This window comes from Acomys russatus, chromosome 7 (assembly GCF_903995435.1).
Source record: "Acomys russatus chromosome 7, mAcoRus1.1, whole genome shotgun sequence".
Taxonomy (NCBI): Eukaryota; Metazoa; Chordata; class Mammalia; order Rodentia; family Muridae; genus Acomys; species Acomys russatus.
In genome coordinates this window covers 57989512-58012890 of record NC_067143.1, presented here as the reverse complement: position 1 = coordinate 58012890, position 23379 = coordinate 57989512, and the positions used below count along the sequence as shown (strand labels likewise).

General features: G+C 39.2%; 2 protein-coding genes across 2 annotated transcripts; both read left to right on the top strand.

The window, feature by feature from the left end:
• The first annotated feature begins 6967 nt into the window (after positions 1-6967).
• LOC127192021 (olfactory receptor 481-like) lies at positions 6968-7906 on the top strand. The gene has a single exon (XM_051149366.1). It carries the CDS (start codon positions 6968-6970, stop codon positions 7904-7906), a length of 939 nt encoding a protein of 312 aa, XP_051005323.1.
• A 14060-nt stretch (positions 7907-21966) lies between these two features.
• Positions 21967-22911, top strand: LOC127192287 (olfactory receptor 469). The gene has a single exon (XM_051149612.1). The coding sequence runs from the start codon at positions 21967-21969 to the stop codon at positions 22909-22911; it is 945 nt and encodes a 314-aa protein (XP_051005569.1).
• Positions 22912-23379: the final 468 nt, after the last annotated feature.

Genomic DNA, 23379 nt, shown 5'->3' with positions numbered 1-23379 from the left:
CCTGGTCTAGTGAGGGGAGGAGAAAGAACAGGAAGGAAAAGGAGGGATTCACATGGAAAGGACTGGGAAACATCAGGAGAAATAAACCAGACCTAGGAGATGAGTAAAAAGCAAGTATAATGTGGGAAGTCTGAATGGGAGGAAACTATACTAGTTTGGAGGTCTAGCATACAGTAATTATTGCACAGCATTGTGTGTGAGGCTAGTTAAATGGATCCTAGTCTCTCTGTGTGGTTATTCGGGTATAAATCCTGTTAAAGAGTAACACTGATTTATTAAAAATTATAACTCAATATTAAATATTAATAACCTTTTCAACAGACACCCAATATCCTGCTCTGGCATCTGCATACACATATACAAGCATAGGTACCCACACACTCATGAGTGTGCAATACGTTCAGATACACGGACAGTACAAACCACCAGTACACATGAGCATGTGTGCATGCTTTTGTGTGCGCACACACACACACACACACACACACTCACATACACATGATTAATATGTTGTACCCATTTCACGAGACCCTCAAAAGACCAACAGGAGATTAAACCAATGCAAGCACAAGAGGATCGTTATTTTCTGCTCAAGGAGGGCTCTGACTACCCCCCAAGGCAGTGGTATATGGAGAAGAGCTTGGAACCCTGAGCTGAGGGTAATTTATAGGTTTCTTTCCCTCTCAGCCTCCCAAAGCAGAGGAGTTCCAGCCTGGCAAGAACCTATTGGTTGAGATCCGAAAGGGGATATTGTGCTTTAAAATGACTGGTTGTGAGAGGGCACCAAAATCACAAAAGGTTCTGGTTTCTTCTCTCTCTCTCTCTCTCTCTCTCTCTCTCTCTCTCTCTCTCTCTCTCTCTCTCTCTCTCTCTCTCTCTCTGGGCCAGTGTCCTAGCAACCTTATCTCCTTTGGGAAGAAAGGAATGTAACAAGACTGGTTGCTGCTTCTTCCCTGCAGCTGGCCAGAAATGCCTTTTCATGCTTGGTCTCTCCTGTAGGCCTATTTCTTAACCTTTTCCCAGGTGACGCTGAACTCCAACTTTAGTCTTCTGTTCTTTCAAATAAGTAAATAAAAACCAGAATGAAACAGGTACAAAAACAGACATGCAGAACCATGGATTAGAAGAGGGGGCTTATATATATAAACAATCTATACAGCTACAACCTAACTTTTGATAAAGATATCAAAATCATACATTAGAGAAAAGATAGGCTCTTGAACGAATGATTCTGGCTTAATTGAACTTCCACATACTGAAGAATGAAACTAGATCCATATCTTTCACTCCCACAAAAATCAATTCAAAATAGATCAAAACTTAATATAACAACTGAAACTTTAAAAAAAAAAAAAAAAAAAACAACAACTGAAACTTTGAATGGGAAAGACCAAACATAAAGAAAATATTTCAAGATATAGACATAGCTGCAAGGACAATTTGGTCTGTAGCATCTGTCACCAAGGATGATTCCACTGATCTCTCTGGCTAACAGGTGTTGCCTTTCTCCATCACTGATTCATGCTCATTTGTCCAAAGCTGTGCATTCATTCAAAGAGGAAGGCCATCACCTATAGATCGATTCTCCAGCCAAGAACGCATGTGGGGCTGCACTCCTCTGATAGAACCTTCAAAAGCAAGTCCTGAAGATAAAGTCATAAGAATCTCAATAATTAACCAGTATAATTATATGAAATCTAAAGCTTCTGCATAGCAGAGAAGTTGACATCAGAGCAAAGAGATAGCACACATAATGCAAAAAATTCAATAGTGTACCCAACTGCACATTAGAAAGTGGATTACTGTCCAGAATATATAAAAACTGTAAAATTTAAATACTAAAAATAATGATTAGGTCAACAAAGGGACCAGTGAGATAAATAAACTGATATCAAAAGAATTGTAAATAGCCAGTAAGCATTTGAAATTTTAAATTTCCTTAGTTTTTAAGGAAATGCAAATCAAAACTGCTCTGAAACTCAATCTCACCCAAGTCAGATAGCCATTACTAAAGAAAGCAAAGACAGCAAATGCTGGTTAGGATGTGGAAAAAGATGAACTCTTGACCTGTTGGTGGGGGTTTTATTTTGTGCTATCACCATGTAAATGAATAAAGACTTTACTAACAACTACTACTATCATATGGCCTACCCATACCACCCTTGGGTATACAGTGAAAGCCTTTATATCAACATACTGGAAAGACACTGGCACCTCCATGTTAACGCTACATTAATCTCAATAAAGAGGAAACAGAGCTAACCTAGATGTCCATCAGCAGTTGAACACAACACAGAAAAATGGTGTATAAACAATGGAACTTTATTCAGCCATTAAGAAATCTTGGCGTACACAGGAAGGAGATGGAACTGGAATTCATTAAGGATAGCAAAAGTATATTCATACAGACAAATATTCCATATTTTCTCTCATGTATAAGACCTACATTTAAAATTTCTTCCCTCCCTTTCATTCTCCCTCCTTCCCTCTCTCCTTCTTCTCCTTTGCATGTGTGTCCTAGTTGGGGTTTTCATTGCTGTGAAGAGACACCATGACCAAGGCAGCTCTTATAAAGGACAACACTTATTTCAGAGGTTTAGTCCATTATCATCATGCTGGGAAGCATGGCAACATGCAGGCAGACTGGTGCTGGAGAAGGAGCTGAGAGTTCTACATCTTGATCCACAGGCAGCCAGGAGGAGACTGGATCCCACATTTGGAGGATCTTGAATATAGAATACTTTAAAGCTTGCTCCCACAGTGACATCCTTCCTCCAACAAGGTTGCACCTACTCCAACAAGGCCACACCTACTAATAGTACCACTCTCCACAGGTCAAGCACTCAAACACATGAGTCTTCTGTGGGCGCCATACCTATTCAAACCGCCTCTCTCTCTCTCTCTCTCTCTCTCTCTCTCTCTCTCTCTCTCTCTCTCTCTCTCTCTCTCTCTCTCTCTCTCTCTCTCTCTCTCTCTCTCTGTGTGTGTGTGTGTGTGTGTGTGTGTGTGTGTGGTGGGGGAGGGAGTGATAAATATAGAAAGAGGATAATGGAAGAAGAAAATATCTTAAGATGTCTTAAGATGAAAAGGTTAAGGTAATGGAATACATATGACATAAAAGCAGAAGAAGGAGTTATTTCCAGGAGGGAGGGAAGGAGAAACCACCAAAGAAGGAGGTGAAAGGATGTTGGAAAGGATAGCAGAAGTGGAGGATAAATTTGAGCAAAATATAATGATACATATGTACAAAATGCATAATGGAACCCTTTACTCTGTATGTTAAAGATAAAGGGTAAAGTGGGGGAGGGATAAAACAAGAAGTTGTATCTAATGACTTAATATGCATTCTCTATCAAATAATGTTGGCTTTGTTTTAAGAGATATTCATTTAGAATTTATGCTGGGCAAACATTTTTTACCATATTTCTATTTTTTTTTCTACATTTAAAAGAAACAGTGACCCAATGAAGCATTGGGAGTAATATAGTTGAACAAATAGGTATAAAAAAAAAACTTCATATGAGTCACCTCAAAGCATGAAGAAGATTAAAACATTCATGGTATTACCTCAAAAACATTTATATTTAAAAGTGTTCAGAACAATGCAAAAATAACATATTGGATATCACATGAAAATTAGGAACAAGAAGAGATTTTTGGCTCATCCTAAAAGGGAGCGTTAGTTTAGACATAATATTGGCTTTGGAAGGAAATGTCTTTAATAACTGCAGTGCTGCATAAGTTAGGAGTCCAGCATTTAGAGTGAAAACACATATATGTGAAAACGTCAATACTGAGCTAAAATGTAGATCACTTTCACATAGAAACAAATGTCACATCTCTTCCTGTAGCATCTTAAGGTGTAACTACAAAACACACAGTGATGCTCAGAACAGTAGTAGTTCCAAGCACCTGCTTCTTGGAGATGCCACAGATGAGCATGGCCTAGCCCACGCTAATTACAATTATCCAAATTAAGTTACAAAACCAACTAGATCTTTGCAGTTGTAATACTGTCTGTTAATAATGAAGAGAATCCCTTGGGATTTTAAGGAATATCTCAGCTAGCAAAGTGTATATGAAAACAGATACACGCAATTTTCTTGTCTCATTGGATTTTCTCCCACTGGAGTTTGAATAGTACGCTAATAAAGATGAGTGTGTCTAGTGGTGTGGTATTTATGACCTAACATCACAAACGGTCCCAAGTCTTGCATAAGAAAGCCTGCTATAAGAATATGATTCCTGAAGCCTGTTCTTGCTGTGATATTTGACCAGCAGGTAACATTCACTCTTTCTATATATATTAATACGTAAATGTCCAAAGTGGAGCATGAAGGCTCCCTCTGAACTAGTCCATCTCAGGTCAGAACATCACCTCCACTTCTTTTACTAAATAATGCCATGTTTATTCCTTGATAATTTCAGAAAATGTATTTTATCATGCTCATTCCCCTCCACCTTTTCCCATATCCTCCCATGCCTCTCTACTCATCCACTCAACCAACCAATTCATAGTCAGTCTCTCCGCCCCCTCTCTCTGTCTCTCTCTCTCTCTCTCTCTCTCTCTCTCTCTCTCTCTCTCTCTCTCTCTCTCTCTCTCTCTCCTCTGTCTCTCTCTCTCTCTCTCTGTCTCTATCTCTCTGTCTCTGTCTCTCTGTCTCTGTCTCTCTGTCTCTGTCTCTCTCTGTCTCTCTGTCTCTCTGTCTCTGTGTCTCTCTCTGTCTCTGTGTCTCTCTCTGTGTCTCTCTCTGTCTCTGTCTCTCTGTCTCTCTCTCCTCTTGTCTCTTACTCTCTTCTCTCTCTTCCTTCTCTCTCTCTCTCTCTCCCTCCCTCCCTCCCTCCCTCTGTGTGTGTGTATGCATGTGCATGAGGGCATGCACACATGTGTCCATCCGTCTGTTTGTCTGTCTGTTTCTTTCTCTATGTGTCTGTCCCTCTGTCTATGCCTCCTGTCTCTTCTTTTTCCTAAGCCTACCCTCTCCATTTAGTGTTGGCATCTACTCCTGGGTGTGGTGTCTGTTCTGAAGTGTGGTCAATATACTAGGTATCACTCCATTGAAGAAAACTGACTTCTGCTCTCACAAAAGTAATCAAATGCCAATAGCTGCTCAGACAGGAGTGGTACTTTGTCCCCACCTGCCCTCCTCCATGCTGGGTTCTTTGCCAGTCTTGAGCTCATGACAGGTCTTGTGCATGCTGTCACAATCACTGTAAGTTCATATGTGCATCTATTGTGTCTGAAAAACACTGCATCCTTGAAGGCATCCACTGCTTCTAGCTCATAATCTTTCTGTCACCTCTGCATAGAGCCCTGAGCCTTGAGGTAAGGGGTGTGATGTAGATGTCCCATTTATAGATGAGAACTCTGAAGTCTCTTATTCTCTGCACATTGTCCAGTTGGGAGTGGTCTAATTACCATCTACTGCAAGAAGCTTCTCTGATAAGGGTGAGTGATGTGCTGGCCTATGTAGAGCAATGTCACTAGGTGTCATTTTATTTTTTTCTCCTTTTAGCTAACTCACTAAGACCTGCTTAAGTCTAATTGGTAGTGACTCAAACTCCTAAACATGCATGCATCCACGAATGGACTCTTAAATTACTTTCATATCTTGCCTACAGTTGGTAATGTTAAGAGAAACACAGATATAGCTCCAAATGTAACAATTTCTGTGAACATATACACATAAGTATAGTTGCTGCATCTTATGGAAATTCCACATTTAGTGCATTGGAAATCTCATTTTTCAAAATGACTATGCTAATTTAAAATTCAAAGTGAACTGTGCACAAATATCATCCTGGTGATTTAATTTACAGTTACCTAATGATTACTGAATGTATCTATTTTTTTATTACCTAAGTTGGTAATCCAAATTTTCATAGGAAATATATTAGGATATTTCTTGTTAACACTATTTCCTTAATAATAGTCTACCTTCATTTTATTGTTCTGTTCATTCTCCTGATTAAACTACTCATTTAGTTTTTATTAACTGATTTCTTGATGTTCCTTTCATATGAAACAATCTGATGCCCTCATGTGGCTAACATAAGCATCTGATATTTTCCTAATATATTTCATAAAATACCATAATATTATAGAATACATTACTTTACTCATTCTTCACAGTTCTTGAAGTTCAAATAATGACCTCATATAGAATTATCTGTCATACTTTTCTCAGGATTAATCTCCATGTAAAACTTCTATTTATACTAATTTGTAAGTATATTAACAAGCTGGTATTAAGCTTCCCCAATAAATTAACATTGGAAAGTTAGTGTGAGCTAACACAACAGCCCTATGTCTTACTTCCAGTGCATGTACAGTATATTCCCTGTCCTCACACTTGAAGCTCAGACTGATGGGAGGTACAGCTGGGTTGTAGCTGTGTCATGGCAAAGGTTTCACTGTGGGAAGGAAGTGAGTTGCCCACTGGTACTGCCATGTGATTCTGAGAAAACACCATTCCCTTTCACAACAGATTGGCATGCACTGCCCTCAGTGGCACACAGCTACAAGAGGATTAGGAAGGGTGGGCTCCCACGGGACTAAGAAGTACAGGGGAATTAGATACTGTAAACACTAGCATGCATGTGTCACATCAGCCACTGGGCTCCCAGAACATCAGGACTCTATGCATTCATTACAGCTCCTGACTTGATCAAATGTCACACCTGTAGTGAGTCCTGTGTTCTGGTCTGAGTCACTGTTCAGCTTGTACCCATGGCTTAAGATAAAGGATGCTTAATATTCTGAAATCATGCATGATGCATTTTTGGTTTGGAAACACTTCAAGGATAATAAACACATGACCAAAGTGAGATCTACGTTTGTTTTTAATGGGATAAATATGGACTGGCGTGTAACAGCCATGAGATCATTTAATGTATTCTGATAGCCACTGTTTTTATTTCAGTAGGAACTGTCTCAAAAAAAAAAAAAAAAAAAAAAAAAAAAAAGATGGAGCCTGGAAACCATACAATGGTAACAGAGTTCATTATTTTGGGCCTAACTGAGGACCCCACTCTTCGTCGTATCTTCTTTGTCTTGTTCTTGGGCGTCTACCTCACCACTGTATTGGGCAATGCCAGCATCATCATGTTGATCCGAAGAAGCCCTCAACTTCACACCCCAATGTACCTCTTCCTCAGCCATCTGGCCTTTGTGGACATTGGGTACTCCAGCTCAGTCACACCTGTCATGATCGTGAGTTTCCTGAGAGAGAGAACTGCCATCCCTGTGGCCGGCTGCATAGTCCAGCTTGGCTCTGATGTGGTCTTTGGGACCGCTGAGTGCTTCCTGCTGGCTGCCATGGCCTATGACCGCTATGTGGCCATCTGCTCACCGCTGCTCTACTCCACTCTCATGTCTCCCAGGGTCTGCCTCATCTTACTAGTTATTTCCTATGTGGGTGGCTGTGTGAATGCTTCATCATGTACCAGCTGTTTGCTGAGCCTGACTTTTTGTGGATCCAATAAAGTCAACCATTTCTTCTGTGACCTCCCACCGCTGGTGGAGCTTTCTTGTACCCATGTTTACGTTGCTGAGATGTCGCCTGCCCTCTCGGCAGGTTCCATTATTGTTATCACCCTGTTCACCATCATTGTTTCCTACCTCTATATCCTTCACTCCATCCTCAGGATGCGCTCTCCTGAGGGCAGGCGCAAGGCCTTCTCCACCTGCACCTCCCACCTCACTGCAGTCACCTTGTTTTATGGGACAGTTACGTTTGTTTATGTCATACCAAAGTCAAACCACTCACCCAACCAGATGAAAGTGGTGTCTGTGTTCTACACAGTGGTGATTCCCATGCTGAATCCCTTGATCTACAGTTTGAGGAACAAGGAGGTGAAAGAGGCCATGAGGAAATTGATGGCCAGAACACACTCCTCGTTTTGAATGAAATTCAGTATGAATCCACAAATCACTAAGCAATCATTTTGGGGAACATATGTGATCAATAAATTAAATTATATTATTTATTATATAATGGCTACTAACTCGATTTGTGTGTTGTGTTTATGTATACAAAGGCATATGTATGTGCAGATGTACATACATATGTGTGCACATATATCTAGAGGTCAGAGAACAATCTCAACTGTCATTTCTCAGAACATCATCCATCTTGATTTTTTTTTTTGAAGCATTGTTTCTTAGTGGCCTAAAATTTGCCAAGTAGACTGGGCAGGTTGACCACTGATTCTGTCTCTATCTCCCACTGTAATTACAAACATTCACTATCCTGTCTAACCTTTATATGGGCCCTGGTGAGCAAACTCATATGCTTGTAAGGCAAGCACAGTACTGACTGAGATATCAGGTTGGTTTTATATCCATATACATTCTATTTGTTATTAATATTATGTAACTTATCACTGTCTAAAGTCATACAATAAAATATTTAATTTTTTCACCTGTCTGCTGGGGTTCAAATTAAATGTATACATTTGGAGATTAGGGTATTTTTCTTCCTTCCACAAATAATTATGAGAATCTATGGCTTTAGGATTTTTTTCTGTCAATTAATAAATATATCTAGATGTTATCTTATAACTTACCATCTTAGAAGTACCACATGCTCCATGGCCAGGCAACTGATGGCAGTGTTTCCCATGCTCCTTTATCTGAGAATTCTGCTATCTCTTCTTTAGCAATAGCATAATAGTTCAAAATAATGAAGGTTTGCAGTACATACATATCAAGGGGAATGAAGTAAACTGATTTTTAAATTTTCTATATCTTTTCTTATATTTTTTTCCTTTCTTGATAAGTTACTGAGATGTGTTTTAAAATACTTTTCATGGAACCTTAATGCAGTTCTGTATTTTGAAGCCTCATTACTTTTGTGAGATTGAGCTGTTAACTGAAGCAATGTTTGCACTGTCTTCTGGCTGCCATAACCTCTCGTCATTGTGTGGATTCTGTTTGTACCTGATCTTCTCAACCCACATGTGTCCTAAAGTCTTCATCATCTCATTTAAGCTTCCTTATCTCTCTGTGTGGTGAATATTTGAGCGTTTGAAAAAAAAAATATTTTTGAGACAGGGTTTCTCTGTGTAGCCTCAGCTGTCCTGGCCTCAAATTCGCAGAGATGTGTCTGCCTCTGCCTCCCCAAGTGCTGGGATTACAAGCATGTGCCACCGTGCCCGGGGAGAATTTGAAATTTTACCAGTTGAATTTTGTGTCTGCCCTCTACAAACCAAAGGAGGTAGATCACTTCTTCTGTGATGTTTCCCCTTTGCTGAAACATCCCTGGTCAGATGATTTTCATTGGGATTATCCCCTGTATGTCTTCTGGCTCCATCGTGTTTGCCATGGCTCTCTCCTCATCGATATCCTCATCATCATCCTGAATATGTGACCCATCAAAGGCTTTCTCCATCTGCACCTTCCATCTCACTATGTTCACTCTGCTCTGTAGCACATCACATTCATTTAGTTGAAGTTGTTCATCTATAGTCTGAAGAAGGCAACTGTCAGAATATATCCTTAGAATCCACCCTTCATTTCAAGATAAACTATAAAGTTTCCATTTCACAGTATCACATTTCAATCCCATCATATGTTTGGCTGATTGTTTAAGCTTTAAAAAAAATCCTGTACATTGTATTTTGCAACCTGGGGCTTCATAAATGCTAAACAAGCACTCTACCACTGAGCTACATCCCCAGTCTTTCATGTCATTGTTCTAATTTTCTCTTTTTTAAAAGATGTATTTACTATGTATACAATGTTTTGCCTGCATGTGTGCCTGCCTACCAGAAGAGGGCACCAGATCTCATTATACACGGTTGTGAGCCACCACGTGGTTGTTGGGATTGAACTCAGGACCTTTGGAAGAATAGCCAGTGCTCTTAACCTCTGAGCCATCTCTCCAGGCCCTAATTCTCACTTTTAAGCACTTCTACACCAATTAGGTAGAAACGTGAGAACCATTATAGCAATGGCCAAGTTCCTTTCTTACCAACTGTGACATTTATTTGTCTGTTTATTTACTTATACTCCTAAAGATTCTATTCTTTACAAATTCAGACTGTGACTATTGTTAACAAATTAATTACAGTGACATAAAATGGAACGAAATGACACCATGCTGGACTCCTACTGTATTGGTTATTTTCCCCCTTTTGGACACAGATTATTTATTCACTTGAAAGTTAAAAATATTAGGAATAAAATACTTTGTAGTATTGTAACAAGGAGATGAGTTCATAAAAGTAACCTGCTCAGAATAAAACCTGACACACTGTAATTGTAAATTATTATTTGATGAATAAACAAAGTGATTGACACCTACAGTTAAATAATAGTGATCATTTCTGCTACCATTCCTTACGGTATCTCAAAGAAAGCGCAGATAATCCAGACCTCAAGACAAAGTCACTACCTTTACCACCCTCAGATCCAAATAGGAGACTTGTTAAGACAGTGATTCCTCCATTAGAAAGGTTAACAAATAGAGAAATCCCATCTTATCACCCTATGTGACTCAGCAGTTAGACAAAGTACCATCTTGAGGGTGGGCCAGTTGTTGAAACTATGCTGCCCTAAGGGCCTGATAACAGGGAATGGCCACAGATCTGAGAGTCTCGATTTAGAATTCCATAGCCCCAAGGTGAGGGAAGGCCAGGGAGGTAGCTGTGAGAAAGCAGAAGAGGCTAGGTGTCAACAAGCCCAAAAGTACAGGAGGCTCAGACCAGAGACCATGCATAGAGACACCATGACCCTCAAAAGCCCACAGCAAACCTCAACTGGGGATCACCTTAGAGCTCAGTAACTCTGAGCCTGCACCCAGAAGGCAGATAAACATCTGCTCCTCAGCTTCATAAAAGCTTTGGGACTCCGATGTTTCAGCAGTGTGTTGGAACACCCTGTTGCTGCATCAGGGTAATTAATGCATAGGAGGTCTTGAAAGCATAAAAAAATGGCCTCCGTGTATTCAGATCACAGTGCTGTGATGGTTTATAAATCCCCAAAACATATTGGGAGACACTCCTAGCTGTGATATTAGCCAACTCAGGGCTTACGACCTGGGACCTGGGAGTGTAGGAGAACCTGTCCAATTCATACACTTCAAACCTCAGACATCTGTTCAAGGCAGCCTCAGGAGCTCATAAACAGAAGAAAGGACAAGAGCCCAGATCCAGGCACCGGGCATTGCGTGAGCACTCTCCAACATTTGAGAACCCAGAAAGAAATTGCAGCAACACTTCGTATTTTTACAACATTTCCCTCTCTTAAGGTGTGTGTGTGTGTGTGTGTGTGTGTGTGTGTGTGTGTGTGTCCACGCACCCATGCATGCACATACGCCCATACATATGAGAGTGGCTGTGGAGGCCTGAAATTGACATATGGATCCTATGGAGCCAAAGCTCCTGGCAACTGTAGTGTGCCCTCTGGATGCAGGAAACCAAACTTAGGTTATTTGCAAGAGCAGTGTGAGCATTTTACATTTATGACTTCCTTTTGTTTTTTACCAGACTTTTAGCAGCACTTTTATTTTTGAAATTTATATTTTTTGCTATTTCCCTTCATAGTCATTTCAATGCAGTTTTTAACGTTATTGGGCAATATATTTTATTTTTCTTAGTTTTAAGCTTTGTTTTCTGTTTTAGCTACTGTTTCCTCTCTTTCCCCCACCACAGCGTTTAGTAGTATTTTGACATTTTTCTCTTAAATGCATCTTTTTGTTTCTTACATTTCTCTACTCCAAATTCTGCTTATTTTTTCATTATTGGGATTTTTTTCCTTTTCTTTTCACTAATATCTTGCTCTTTTCCACTCTGTCAACATCTCCATTCTTCTTTTTCTTTGCTTAAATCTGTTTCCCCATTCTTCCTTCTCCCTTCACTTACCTCTATCATTTATGATTTCCCCACTTACCATAAGTAAGTTTTAACTCCATAGCATACTCTACAGTGAGTTTTAGTTTTACGCCATTGGTGCTGACTTACCAGGCTTAACTCCATTTTAGGTGTATGTCTGTGTCTTGAAAGGTGCGGTGCTACTGTTGCAATGGTTTATTTTCTTCTAAGTGCTAGTGAGCGTCAAAACTTAAGCAGCAAACCGCTCAGTGAGATCCTCTCAGAAATGTCCACACCAGGAGATGGACAGGTTGTAACACGAGAGGCATGGACCAGCAAGGCGCAGTGACCCTGTCAGGAGCCGTAGGACCTTGCCTGACCTGCCCCAGTGGCTGAGAGGCCCTGCTGGCTGAAAGCCACAGCTGTCTGCATACTTGAGATAAGTATTCTGCCTGGCTACCACAAAGATCCAGCCTGACCTTGAGAAAGAGAACATTCGGTGTATTGAGACTTCTGTATAGTTGCCCCACTCCACACCTGCTGTCCTTGGGCCTGGCCCAGAAGATTTTGTAACTTTCCACTGCATTCCTTCCCACCCCCCGCCCTTTCAGAAGCTTATTATAAATTTGGATACCCCCTTACAATAAACGGCCCTCGATAAGCAAAGTTTTTCCTGGGCTCGTGTCTCTCTTTCGCCTAATTCTTTATTTACAGGTCGCGACCCTCCTCGCCACTCCACGAATAACTGAGCCCGCGGGTCGAGAACAGTGACTCCTCTAGACGATTCCATCTCCTCAACCACTAAACTCAAAGATACTTAAGTACATGAACTGTCAACCATGGTTGCTATATCCAGGAAAACTTTATTATAATGTCTGTGGAAGAGTACAAACATTCAAGACAAGCATAAACTAAGGGAGTTTGTATTTACACATAATAGCATACATTTCTAAATTATACCATCTTGCACTAATGGAAAACATTTTCTAGGTTTTCCACTCCCTTTAAATAATGAAATGCAAATATTTTTCCATGCTCTGTGTCTCTGCATAGCTTACCTTGGCCTCATTTTTTTTTTATTTGTTGAAGTTCCTGAGAGCTTTGCATTTTCTGCTTATGTGTGACCATCTTTTCTTCCCTGCTTGTGTCAATGGGCCCCTTGCTATTTTTACTCAGATACCATCTACTGTGTTTGCATTTTTTCCTTCTAGGCAACATGTAAATCCATTGGTTTGTTTCTGCCACACTGTGTCTGCCATGCACTGAGTTTATTGGTAGGTAAAAGAATTTTAATACAGCAACCCAGCTGCTCTGGCAAGGGATCTCATCCAAAGACCTGTGATCCGCTGACATACAGACATACACTTAGTACACATCTTTAATTTTTATGGCTGGCATCCACATCCCTAATCCCTCTGACTAGAATACCAATGTGACAAACCTTTAATCCCTCTGATTAGAATTTAGTACACACCTTTAACTCCACACAATGAAGTCTAATTGAAGGGCAAAGAAAGTGATGAATTAGAAAAGGATTTGACAGAATAAGTTAGAGATAGGATACATCCAACTCTCACTAGAACAGACAAGAAAGATAAACAAAGAGCAAAGCAGAAAAGAATAGAAGAGTTTTCAAAGACAGTACAGTATAGTTTTGGTAGTAGAGCATAGTTCAATGCAATTTAGTTGAGTACAGTCCAGTTCATGGAGTTCAGAGGCAGTTTTTCCAAGCAGAACAATTCAAGGAGAAGTGGAGGGTAGTCAGTTTGAATCAATCAGCTTAGAGAGGGTTTTTTGAGCCAGAACAGCTGAGTTGAACCAGCTATCCAGAGTTCAGAAAGAACTAGAAAGGGTCAGCTTCTTCAGCAGTTAAGTGTCAGAAGCTAAAAATATTCTAGGCCTAGGTTAGCAGACAGAGACTGGAAGCTGAAGCCTCAAAGTCCAGGCTTGCAGATTAGATTGTACAGAAGCTAGAAGCTTCCAGGCCTATGCCTAAGCATAGTTAGAAAAGAAACACTCTGGCTCAGCCCAAGCCATGTGTTCATAAAGCTTGGGTACAGCTCTCATCTTGTCCCCTCATCTGAGGCAATAAAAACTGCATTTACATTTATTATTTATTTTTAATATTTCTTTTATGTTTATATATTTATATGCCTCTATGTATATACCCATATCTGCTGGCTAGATTCATGTCAACTTGACACAAAATATAGTCATTCGAAAGGAGAGAGCCTCAATTAAGAAACTGCTTCTAGGGGATCCAAGATGGCAGCAATCAGACACTGTCTCTGATCAGTAGTAGGACTGAGCCAAGGGACAGGGCTGGGAGCTACAGAACACAAGAGCTGGAGTGCCCTGGGTGGGAGGGGCTCACATTATGTGGAGCACAGGTTGGGCTGGCCTCAGGCCATCTAGATGCTCCACAGAGGAGTCCTTTGGTCCCTGAATGTGGGTGCTCAGGCCCCAGAGTCTGGACGCATACCTGCATGCAAGCTGCATCTGTGCTCTACATCTCAGACTCTGTGTCTAAGACTGAACCGTGGCCTGCAGAGCACCAGCATTTGTGTCCCCCAGGGTGTGGAGCATGAGTAGATCTGACCTCAGATCACCCAGCCAATACACGGCAGGCTCCAGGGTCCAGGCAGGCACAGACATTGTTGCTAAAACCTAGCCACATGCCAGCCAGTGCACTGCACCGGCAGTCTGTCTCAGACTGAACTGTGCACTACAGCGCACCAAGGTCTGGAGCTGCTGTCCCAGGGGAGACTCCAAGGTGGAGAGTACAGGTGGATCTGACCTCAGGTCACCTGGCTAATCTACTGAGAGTTCCCAGGTCAAAGCAGGTGCAGGCACAGGCTCCAAAGCCTCACTAGCCACATGCCAGCCCATGAGCAACACCCGTGCTCTGTGTTTCAGATGGAACTGTGGGCCACAAGGCAACAGTGTCTGGGTGTTAGAGCCCAGAGGAAACCCCACAAGGTGGATCTGACCTCAGGCCACCCAGCCAACCCACAAAAAGTTCCCAGATCTGAACTCAGGTCACCTGCCTGAACCACAGAAGGGTTCGTTAATCCCCACAGGTGAGGGGTCTCAATCTAAAGCCACTACCTATGAGCTGCTCTCAACAGCCAGTGAAGGACACCAGAAAATATCACCCAATGTAAGAAACAGCAAGATGATTAAAAACCAGCGTGAAAACATAAACAACAAAAGTCAAAATAATATGGCATCTCTAGAACCAAGTTATCTCAAAGCAATCAGCCCTGGAAACCCAAACACAACTGAAACACAAGAAAATGACCTCAAATCCTTCATAATGAAGATGATAATGAAGGAAATGAATAAAATCCAGAAATAAAATACAGAAAGATACAGCCAAACAGATTGAGGGCCTTAGAAAGGTCATGACACAGGACTATAGAGAGGAAATGAAGAAATCACTGAAGAAATTCAGGAAAATACAAAAAATCAGGTGAAGGAAATCAACAAAAGGGTTCAAGATCTGAAGATGAAAATAGAAACAATGATAAAAGCCCAAACTGAAGAAAGCCCAGAAAGAGAGAATTTAGAGAGGAAAACCGAAACTGCAGAGATAAGCATCACCAACAGTATAGAAGAGATAAAGGAAAGAATCTCAGGTGTGGAAGATACAATGGAAGAATTTGATACAACCATCAAAGAAAATGTTAAACCTAAAAAATTACTGGTACAAAACATCCAAGAAATCAAGGACACCATGAAAAGATGAAACCTAAGGATAAGAATTAAGAAAGGACAAGATGCTCTGCTCCAAGGCACAGAAAATATTTCCAACAAAACCATAAAAGAAAAAAAATCCCAATTTAAAGAAAGAAATGTATATAAAAACATAAAGAGGCCTATAGAACACCAAATATAGTATGCCAGAAAAGAAAATCCTTCTGCCACATAATAATGAAAACACTAAATGTGTAGAAAAAAGAAAAACTATTAAAATCAGCAAGGGAAAAAAGCCAAGAACATAACATATCAGAATCACACCCAACTTTTCAGTAGAGACAAAAAAAAAAAAAAACCAGAAGGGCCTGGGCAGAAGTCTTGCAAACCCTAAGAAACTATATATGCCAGTCCAGACTACTATACCAAACAAAAATTTCAATAACCACAAATGGAAAAAACAAGATATCCCATGACAAAAACAAATTCAAACAGTACCTATCCACAAATCTAGCCCTAGAGAAGATAATAGAAAACTCCAACCCAAGGAGGCTAACTACACCAAAAATAATACAGGAAATAGATAACTTGACTTTAGACAAACAAAAACCAGACACACTACCACAATCAATATCAAACTCATAGGACCTAACAGTCAGTAGTCAATAATTTGTCTCTACATTCATCAATGGTCTCAACTTTGCAACAAAAAGAAACAGACTAACAGAATGGATGTATAAACAATACCCAACATCTGCTGCATTCAAGAAACATATCTCAGCCACAAAGATAGGCATTACCTCAGGGGAAAGGGCTTTAAAAAGTCAAGCAAAGAGGCACAAGAAGCAAGTTGAAGTAGCCATTCTAATATCTAATAAAATAGACTTTGAACCAAAATTAATCAAAAGAGATGAGGAATGACACTTCATACTCATCAAAGGAAAATTCAACCAAGATGACATCATAATTCTCAATATTTATGCCCCAAATATAAGGACACCCACATTTGTAAAGGAAGCATTAATGAAGCTTAAACAACACATCAATCCCCACACATTAATAATGGAAGGCTTCAGCACTCCCATTTCACCAAAGGATAGGTCAATGAAACAGAAGATAAACTGAGAAATAATGACATTAACCAATGTCATGAATCGAAAGGACCTAACAGATATCTACAGAACTTTTCGCCCAAACACAAAAGATTGTACCTTCTCCTCAGCTCCTCACAGAGCCTTCTCCAAAACTGACCATACAGTATGGCACAAATCAAGCTTCTACAAATACAAAATGATTAAAATAATACCTTGTATGCTGTCAGACCACCATAGACAAAAGCTGAGCCTCAATAACAACAGAAATAATAAAAAGCCTACACAAACATGGAAACTCAACAACTCTCTACTTAATGACAACTGAATCAGGGAATAAAGAAAGAAAGAAATTAGGAACTTCCGAAAATTTAATGAAAATGAAGGTACAACATACTCAAATTTATGGCAAACATTGAAAGCAGTGCTAAGAGGAAAGTTCAAAGCACTAAGCACCTTCATAAAGAAATTGGAAACATCTTATACAGGCAACTAATGACAAATGTGGAAGCCCTAGAAGAAAAGAAGCAGAAACACCCAATAGCAGTAGACAGCAGGAAATATTCAAACTCAGGGATGAAATCAATAAATTAGAAACAAAGAGAACAATTCAAAGAATCAACAAGAGCTGGTTCTTTAAAAAAATCAACAACATAGACAAACCATTAGCCAAACTAACTAAAAGGCAGAAAGACACTATCCAAATCAAAAATCAGAAAAGAAAAGGAAGACACAACAACAGACACTGAAGAAATCCAAAGAATCTTTAAGTCTTGTTTCAAAAACCTATTTAACCACAAAATTTGAAAATCTAAAGGAAATGGGCAGTTTTCTTGATAGATTCCCCTTGCCAAAGGTGAATCAAGATCATGAGAGCATATTAAAAAGTCCTAGTCATCAAAAGTCTCCAAACCAAAATAGCCCAGGGCCAGATAGTTTCAGCACAGAATTCTATCAGACCTTCAAAGAAGAGCTAATGTCAATATTCTTTAAACTACTCCACAAAATAGAAATGGAAGGAACATTACTAAACTCATTCTATGAAGCCACAGTCACCTTGATACCTAAACCTTACAAAGACCCAACAAAGAAAGACAATTTCAAATCAATTTCTTTTATGAACATTGATGCAAAAGTACTCAATAAAATACTCACAAACCAAATCCAAGAGCACATTAAAGATATCATTCACCATGACCAAGTAGGCTTCATCCCAGGCATGCAGGGATGGTTCAATATACGGAAATCCATCAGTGTAACCCACCATATAAACAAACTAAAAGAAAAAAACACATGATCATCTCCTTAGATGCCAAAATTTTTTTTTACAAAATCCAACACCCATTCATGTTTAAAGTCTTGGAGAGATCAGGGGTACAAGGCACATACATAAACACAATGAAGGCTATATACAGCAAGCCAATACCAACATCAAATTAAGTGGATAGAAACTCAAAACGCTTCCATTGAAATCAGGGACAGGACAAGGTAGTCCACTCTCTCCATATCTCTTCGATATAGTACTTGAAGTTCCAGGTAGAGCAATAAGACAACAAACGGAGATCAAGGGGAGCCACATTGGAAAGGAGGTCAAAGTATTGCTATTCACAGATGATATTATAGTATACAAACGTGACCCCCAAAATTCCACCAGAGAACTCCTACAGCTGATAAACACCTTCAGCAAAGTGGGTGGATACAAAATCAACTAGAAAAGGTCAGTAGCCCTCTTGTATACAAATGACAAATGGGCCGAGAAAGAAATTGGGGAAACTACATACTTCACAATAGCCACAAATAATATAGAGTATCTTGGTATAACTCTAAGCAAGCAAGTGAAAGACTTATATGAAAACAATTTCAAGTCTCTGAAGAAGAAAATTGAAGAAGATAACATAAGATGGAAAGATCTCCCATGCTCATGAATCAGGAAAATCAACATAGTAAAAATGGCCATCTTACCAAAAGCAACTTACATATTCAATGCAATCCATTTCAAAATACCTACACAATTTTTTAAAGACCTTGAAAGATCAATTCTCAACTTCATATGAAAAAACAAAAAAAAATCAGAATAGCTAAAACAATCCTGTACAATAAAAGATCTTCCAGAGGAATCTCCATCCCTAATCTCAAGCTGTATTATAGAACAACAGTACTGACATAGAAATAGGCTAGTTGATCAATGAAATCAAATCAAAGACCCAGAAGTAAACCTACACACATATGGACACTTGATTTTTGACAAAGAAGCCAAATCTATACAATGGAAAAAAGATAGCATCTTCAACAAATGGTTCTGACCTAACTTGGTGTCTTTGTGTAGAAAAATGCAAGTAGATCCATATTTATCACCCTGCACAAAACTCACGTCCAAGTGGATTAAAGACTTCAACATAAAAGCAGACACACTAAATCTTAGAAGAAAAAGCAGAGAAATCCTTGAACTCATTGGCACAGGAGACAACTTCTTAAACAGAACACCAACAGAAGGGGAGGAGGCCCCCTTCTGTCAGAGGTCCAGGGGAGAGGAATAGGGTGGAAGAGGGAGGGGGAGTGGGAACAGGAAGATACAAGCGAGGGGATTAACAATCGGGATGTAATCTGAATAAATTATAAGAAAAAGAAAGTGCCTCTATAAGACTTGGTTGTGAACCAGCCTGTAGACCATTTTCTTGACTAGGAATTGATGGGAGAGGACGCAACCCATTATGGATGGTGGTTCTAAGCTCTATAAGAAAGCCGCTGAGCAAGACGGTAAGCAGCACCCATCTATAAGCAGCACCTCTGCGTCAGCTCTTGCCTCCAGGTTCCTACCCTCTTTGATGTCCTGTCCTGACTTCCTTTAGTGATGGACTACAGTGTGAAAGTGTAAGGCCAATAAACACTTCCCAACTTGCTTTTTTGGTCATGGTGTTTCATCGCAACAATAGAACCCCTAACTAGGTCCCCACAGAGGTCAGAAGATGACATGGGATCCTGGATCTGGAGTTAGAGGCAGCTGTGAGCTGCCTGACGTGGATGCCGCAACCGAATTTCAACCTTTGCACGAGGAGCAAGTGTCTAAACCACTGAACCATCTCTTCACTCTCGCACATTCTGTGTTCATAAAGTTGGTTTATTCTCTGCTCCTTTTTTCATTGAAATCTAAAGTGCATGAAAAATATTCTATTCATTAGTTTATCTTCAGTGTTTAATGTAAATTGAAAGAACTTATTTTCCACCTGTGGCTACAAAATTATGTGCATATTTTAAATAGTCATGTTATTTCCACCCCTATATTTCTAAAAAGAAAAAAGAAAGAAATAGCCAGGTGTTGGTAGTGCACGTCTTTAATCCAAGCACTCAGGGGGCAGAAGCAAGAAAATCTCTGTGAGTTCCAGGATAGCCAGGGCTGTTACACCAAGAAACCCTGTCTCAAAAAAAAAAACTAGAAGAAAAAATGGAATGCCCTTTATTTACCATAAAACACTTATTTATAAAATGAAGAGACATTAGCTATAATGTGACATATTTATATTTTCAATTTTGTATTCTTTTATTAATAAATTTTATTATTTGACAATTTCAAACATTTATATAATGAATTATGGTTACTCTTCCCTTGCCAAAATTTATTTTCTTCCCACGCTGGCCAGCCTTCATTCCTTATAAATCACTTTCTCATATGTACAGCCTTCTGTTTTGTTTATGTACCATAGGCTAACCTGGCAGGCTAATCTGAAATAGCAAAGTAAACCTAATATTAATATCTAGGTAGGGGACAACATGTTATATTTCATTTTCTGTAATCACTAAATAAAAGTGTATCATTGCTTACTTTAAATAGACATTTAAGGATGGATAAAATCCTTGAAAATTGGATATGTTGGTATGAAATTGAACTATTCAATATTCACTTGAGACTAGGATCATGCTCCCTGTTGGATTTGAATTCACTTTTGAATTTCTGGCATCTTCAGAGACGTATCCTCAGCCAAACTTTATAAAAGATGGCATAACTCCTGTGAAATACTAATAACTGTAAGATAAGTTCTTTTTTCAAGAGGTAAGATTTGAGCTTTGTGAATGAATCTTGTTTCTTTCCATTTGCCACTGACAAGAACTATTCCTTCAAATAGTATCTGTATCTTAAAGCCATCCTTAAGCAATAGTGCAGATATAACAAGCAGTTTGCTAGACAATAACTTCAGCTGTGGTGAATTAAATCCCATTGTAGAGTTCACATGGACAAAGTAGCATGACCAATTTACTACCCCTAAGACCAGAAAGGACATGGTCTCTAACTATATGAACTTAGCGCTCCGCCATGAGGCTAAAATAATGAATAATTTTTTAACACTGGGAATTTATCTTTAGGAATTTTCCTTTAGAGAAGCCTGCTTCATTTATTGATATATAGATGACTTCTGAAAGCTATGGCTAAACTGAAAATATTTAAAATATTGTTTAAAATTTAAATAGTGGCTTCATTTGTAACTTTAAGTTCCTCCCTAGGTCTTCCATGTTCTGTGAACGATATCTGGCTTTTTAGTTTAAATTTTGTTCTACAACATAGTCTTGCCTAGCCAGTAAGCATTGTGAACTAGACAGCAAAGGAGGTGCCTTGTTGGAGCATCAGAAAGCTAAAAAGTTAGGCAGCTGCTCCTGTTTCCTGTGATGGTCACTTACTTGACTGGGTTGATGACTTCATTTACAATACAGTTCCAGAAAAAGAATAAAATGAGTTCAGGAGGCCTGAGTCTGATATTCTGATCCACTTCCTGACATAAATAGCTTAACGTTTCCTTGCCTATAAGATAGAAATCATAAAAAGTATTTAATATTCTCTCCTGGAAACTAAATTATACCTACATATGAACTTCTGAGCTGGTAATTTAGTAAGCATTCAGGAAGTGTGACCACATAGTCCAATATTTAGATGCTGTAATCATTTTTTATATTTATGATTCGTTTAAAAAAACCCTGATCATTAAACCGGTTGAGCACATTTAATAACATCTAATTCTATACAAAGTTACATACTATATCTAACTTACAAAAATGTTTTCCTACAAAGCTCTATCTGCAGAACACTCCTGAAACAAATTATCTGGTGTTGCCATTAAAAACAATTTTTGATATATAAGAAGTTTCATTGTAACTAAATATATAAACTCTAAGACTCTGGAGCAAAATAACAGTTAAATAAAGAAAAACTAGTTTAAATTTTTCTTCAATGAATTTTCCTGAAATTTTTTTAAATTACATATTTGTTCATAATAGCATCCATATGTGAGTTAACAAAAATGATGTTGCATATTTATTAACCCCTTCCTGTAATGTCTCCACCACAGCCTTGATCTGGCAGCAGCTACACTGTCCCATGGCTTTCTTGAAGGATGGGAACCACACTGTAGTGACAGAGTTCATTTTATTGGGCTTAACAAACGACCCCGTCCTTAGAGTCATCCTCTTCACCATCATCCTGTGCATCTACCTGGTGACTCTGTCTGGGAACCTCAGCACCATCCTTCTCATCAGAGTCTCTTCTCAGCTCCATCACCCCATGTACTTTTTTCTCAGCCACTTGGCTTCTACTGACATAGGCTACTCATCTTCTGTCACACCCAATATGCTTGTCAACTTCCTGGTGGAGAGAAGCACCATCTCCTACATTGGGTGTACCATCCAGCTTGGCTCAGGTGCATTTTTTGGGACAGTTGAATGTTTCCTTCTGGCTACAATGGCTTATGATCGCTTTATAGCAATCTGTAGCCCACTCCTGTATTCAACCAAAATGTCCACACAAGTCTGTATCCAATTGCTTATAGGATCTTACATAGGGGGCTTTCTTAATGCTTCCTCCTTTCTTCTTTCATTCTTTTCTCTTCTCTTCTGTGGACCAAATAGAGTCAATCACTTTTTCTGTGACTTGGCTCCCTTGGTAGAGCTTTCTTGTTATGGTGGCAATGTTCCCATAGTTCCTGCCTCATTTTGTTCTGCCTTTGTCATTATAGTCACCGTGTTTGTCATAGCCGTCTCCTACACCTACATCCTCGTCACCATCCTGAAGATGCGCTCCACCGAGGGCCGCCACAAGGCCTTCTCCACCTGCACCTCCCACCTCACTGCGGTCACTCTGTTCTATGGAACCATCACATTCATCTATGCGATGCCCAAGTCCAGCTACTCCACTGACCAGAACAAGGTGGTGTCTGTGTTCTACATGGTGGTGATCCCCATATTGAACCCCCTCATCTACAGCCTCAGGAATAATGAGATTAAAGGTGCTCTGAAGAGACAAGTTGGTAGAAAAATATTCTCTTAAGTGGTGTCTGTTGTATTGTAAGATTTGACATAGTAACAACATCTTACAGATACAATAATGAAAAGAAACTAAATGCCTGTCACTGAAATATGTGTTCAGATGTATAATTAGCCACTTGGAAGGTTTTAGTACCTGTAGAGGGTTGATGTTTAGATATTAAGTAATAAATCATATTTTCATACTAATTTACATTTAATAAATTTAAACAAACTTATAATTAATAAAATAATTATTTCTATAAAAAGTAATTTCCTGAAAATTATTTTCATTTGCAGGCGTTTGCTTTCAAAAGTAGTTATCTGCTATAAATCACCATTATAAAACATGCAAATTAAAGGTATCAAATTTTGAACAGTAGCTCATTCTGCAAAATGCATAATAAGAATAGTAATTTCTGAGGATATATTTTGAGAGAAAATGACAAACAAAATTCCTGGAGTTGTTCTCAGATTTATTTTATGAGTGTTT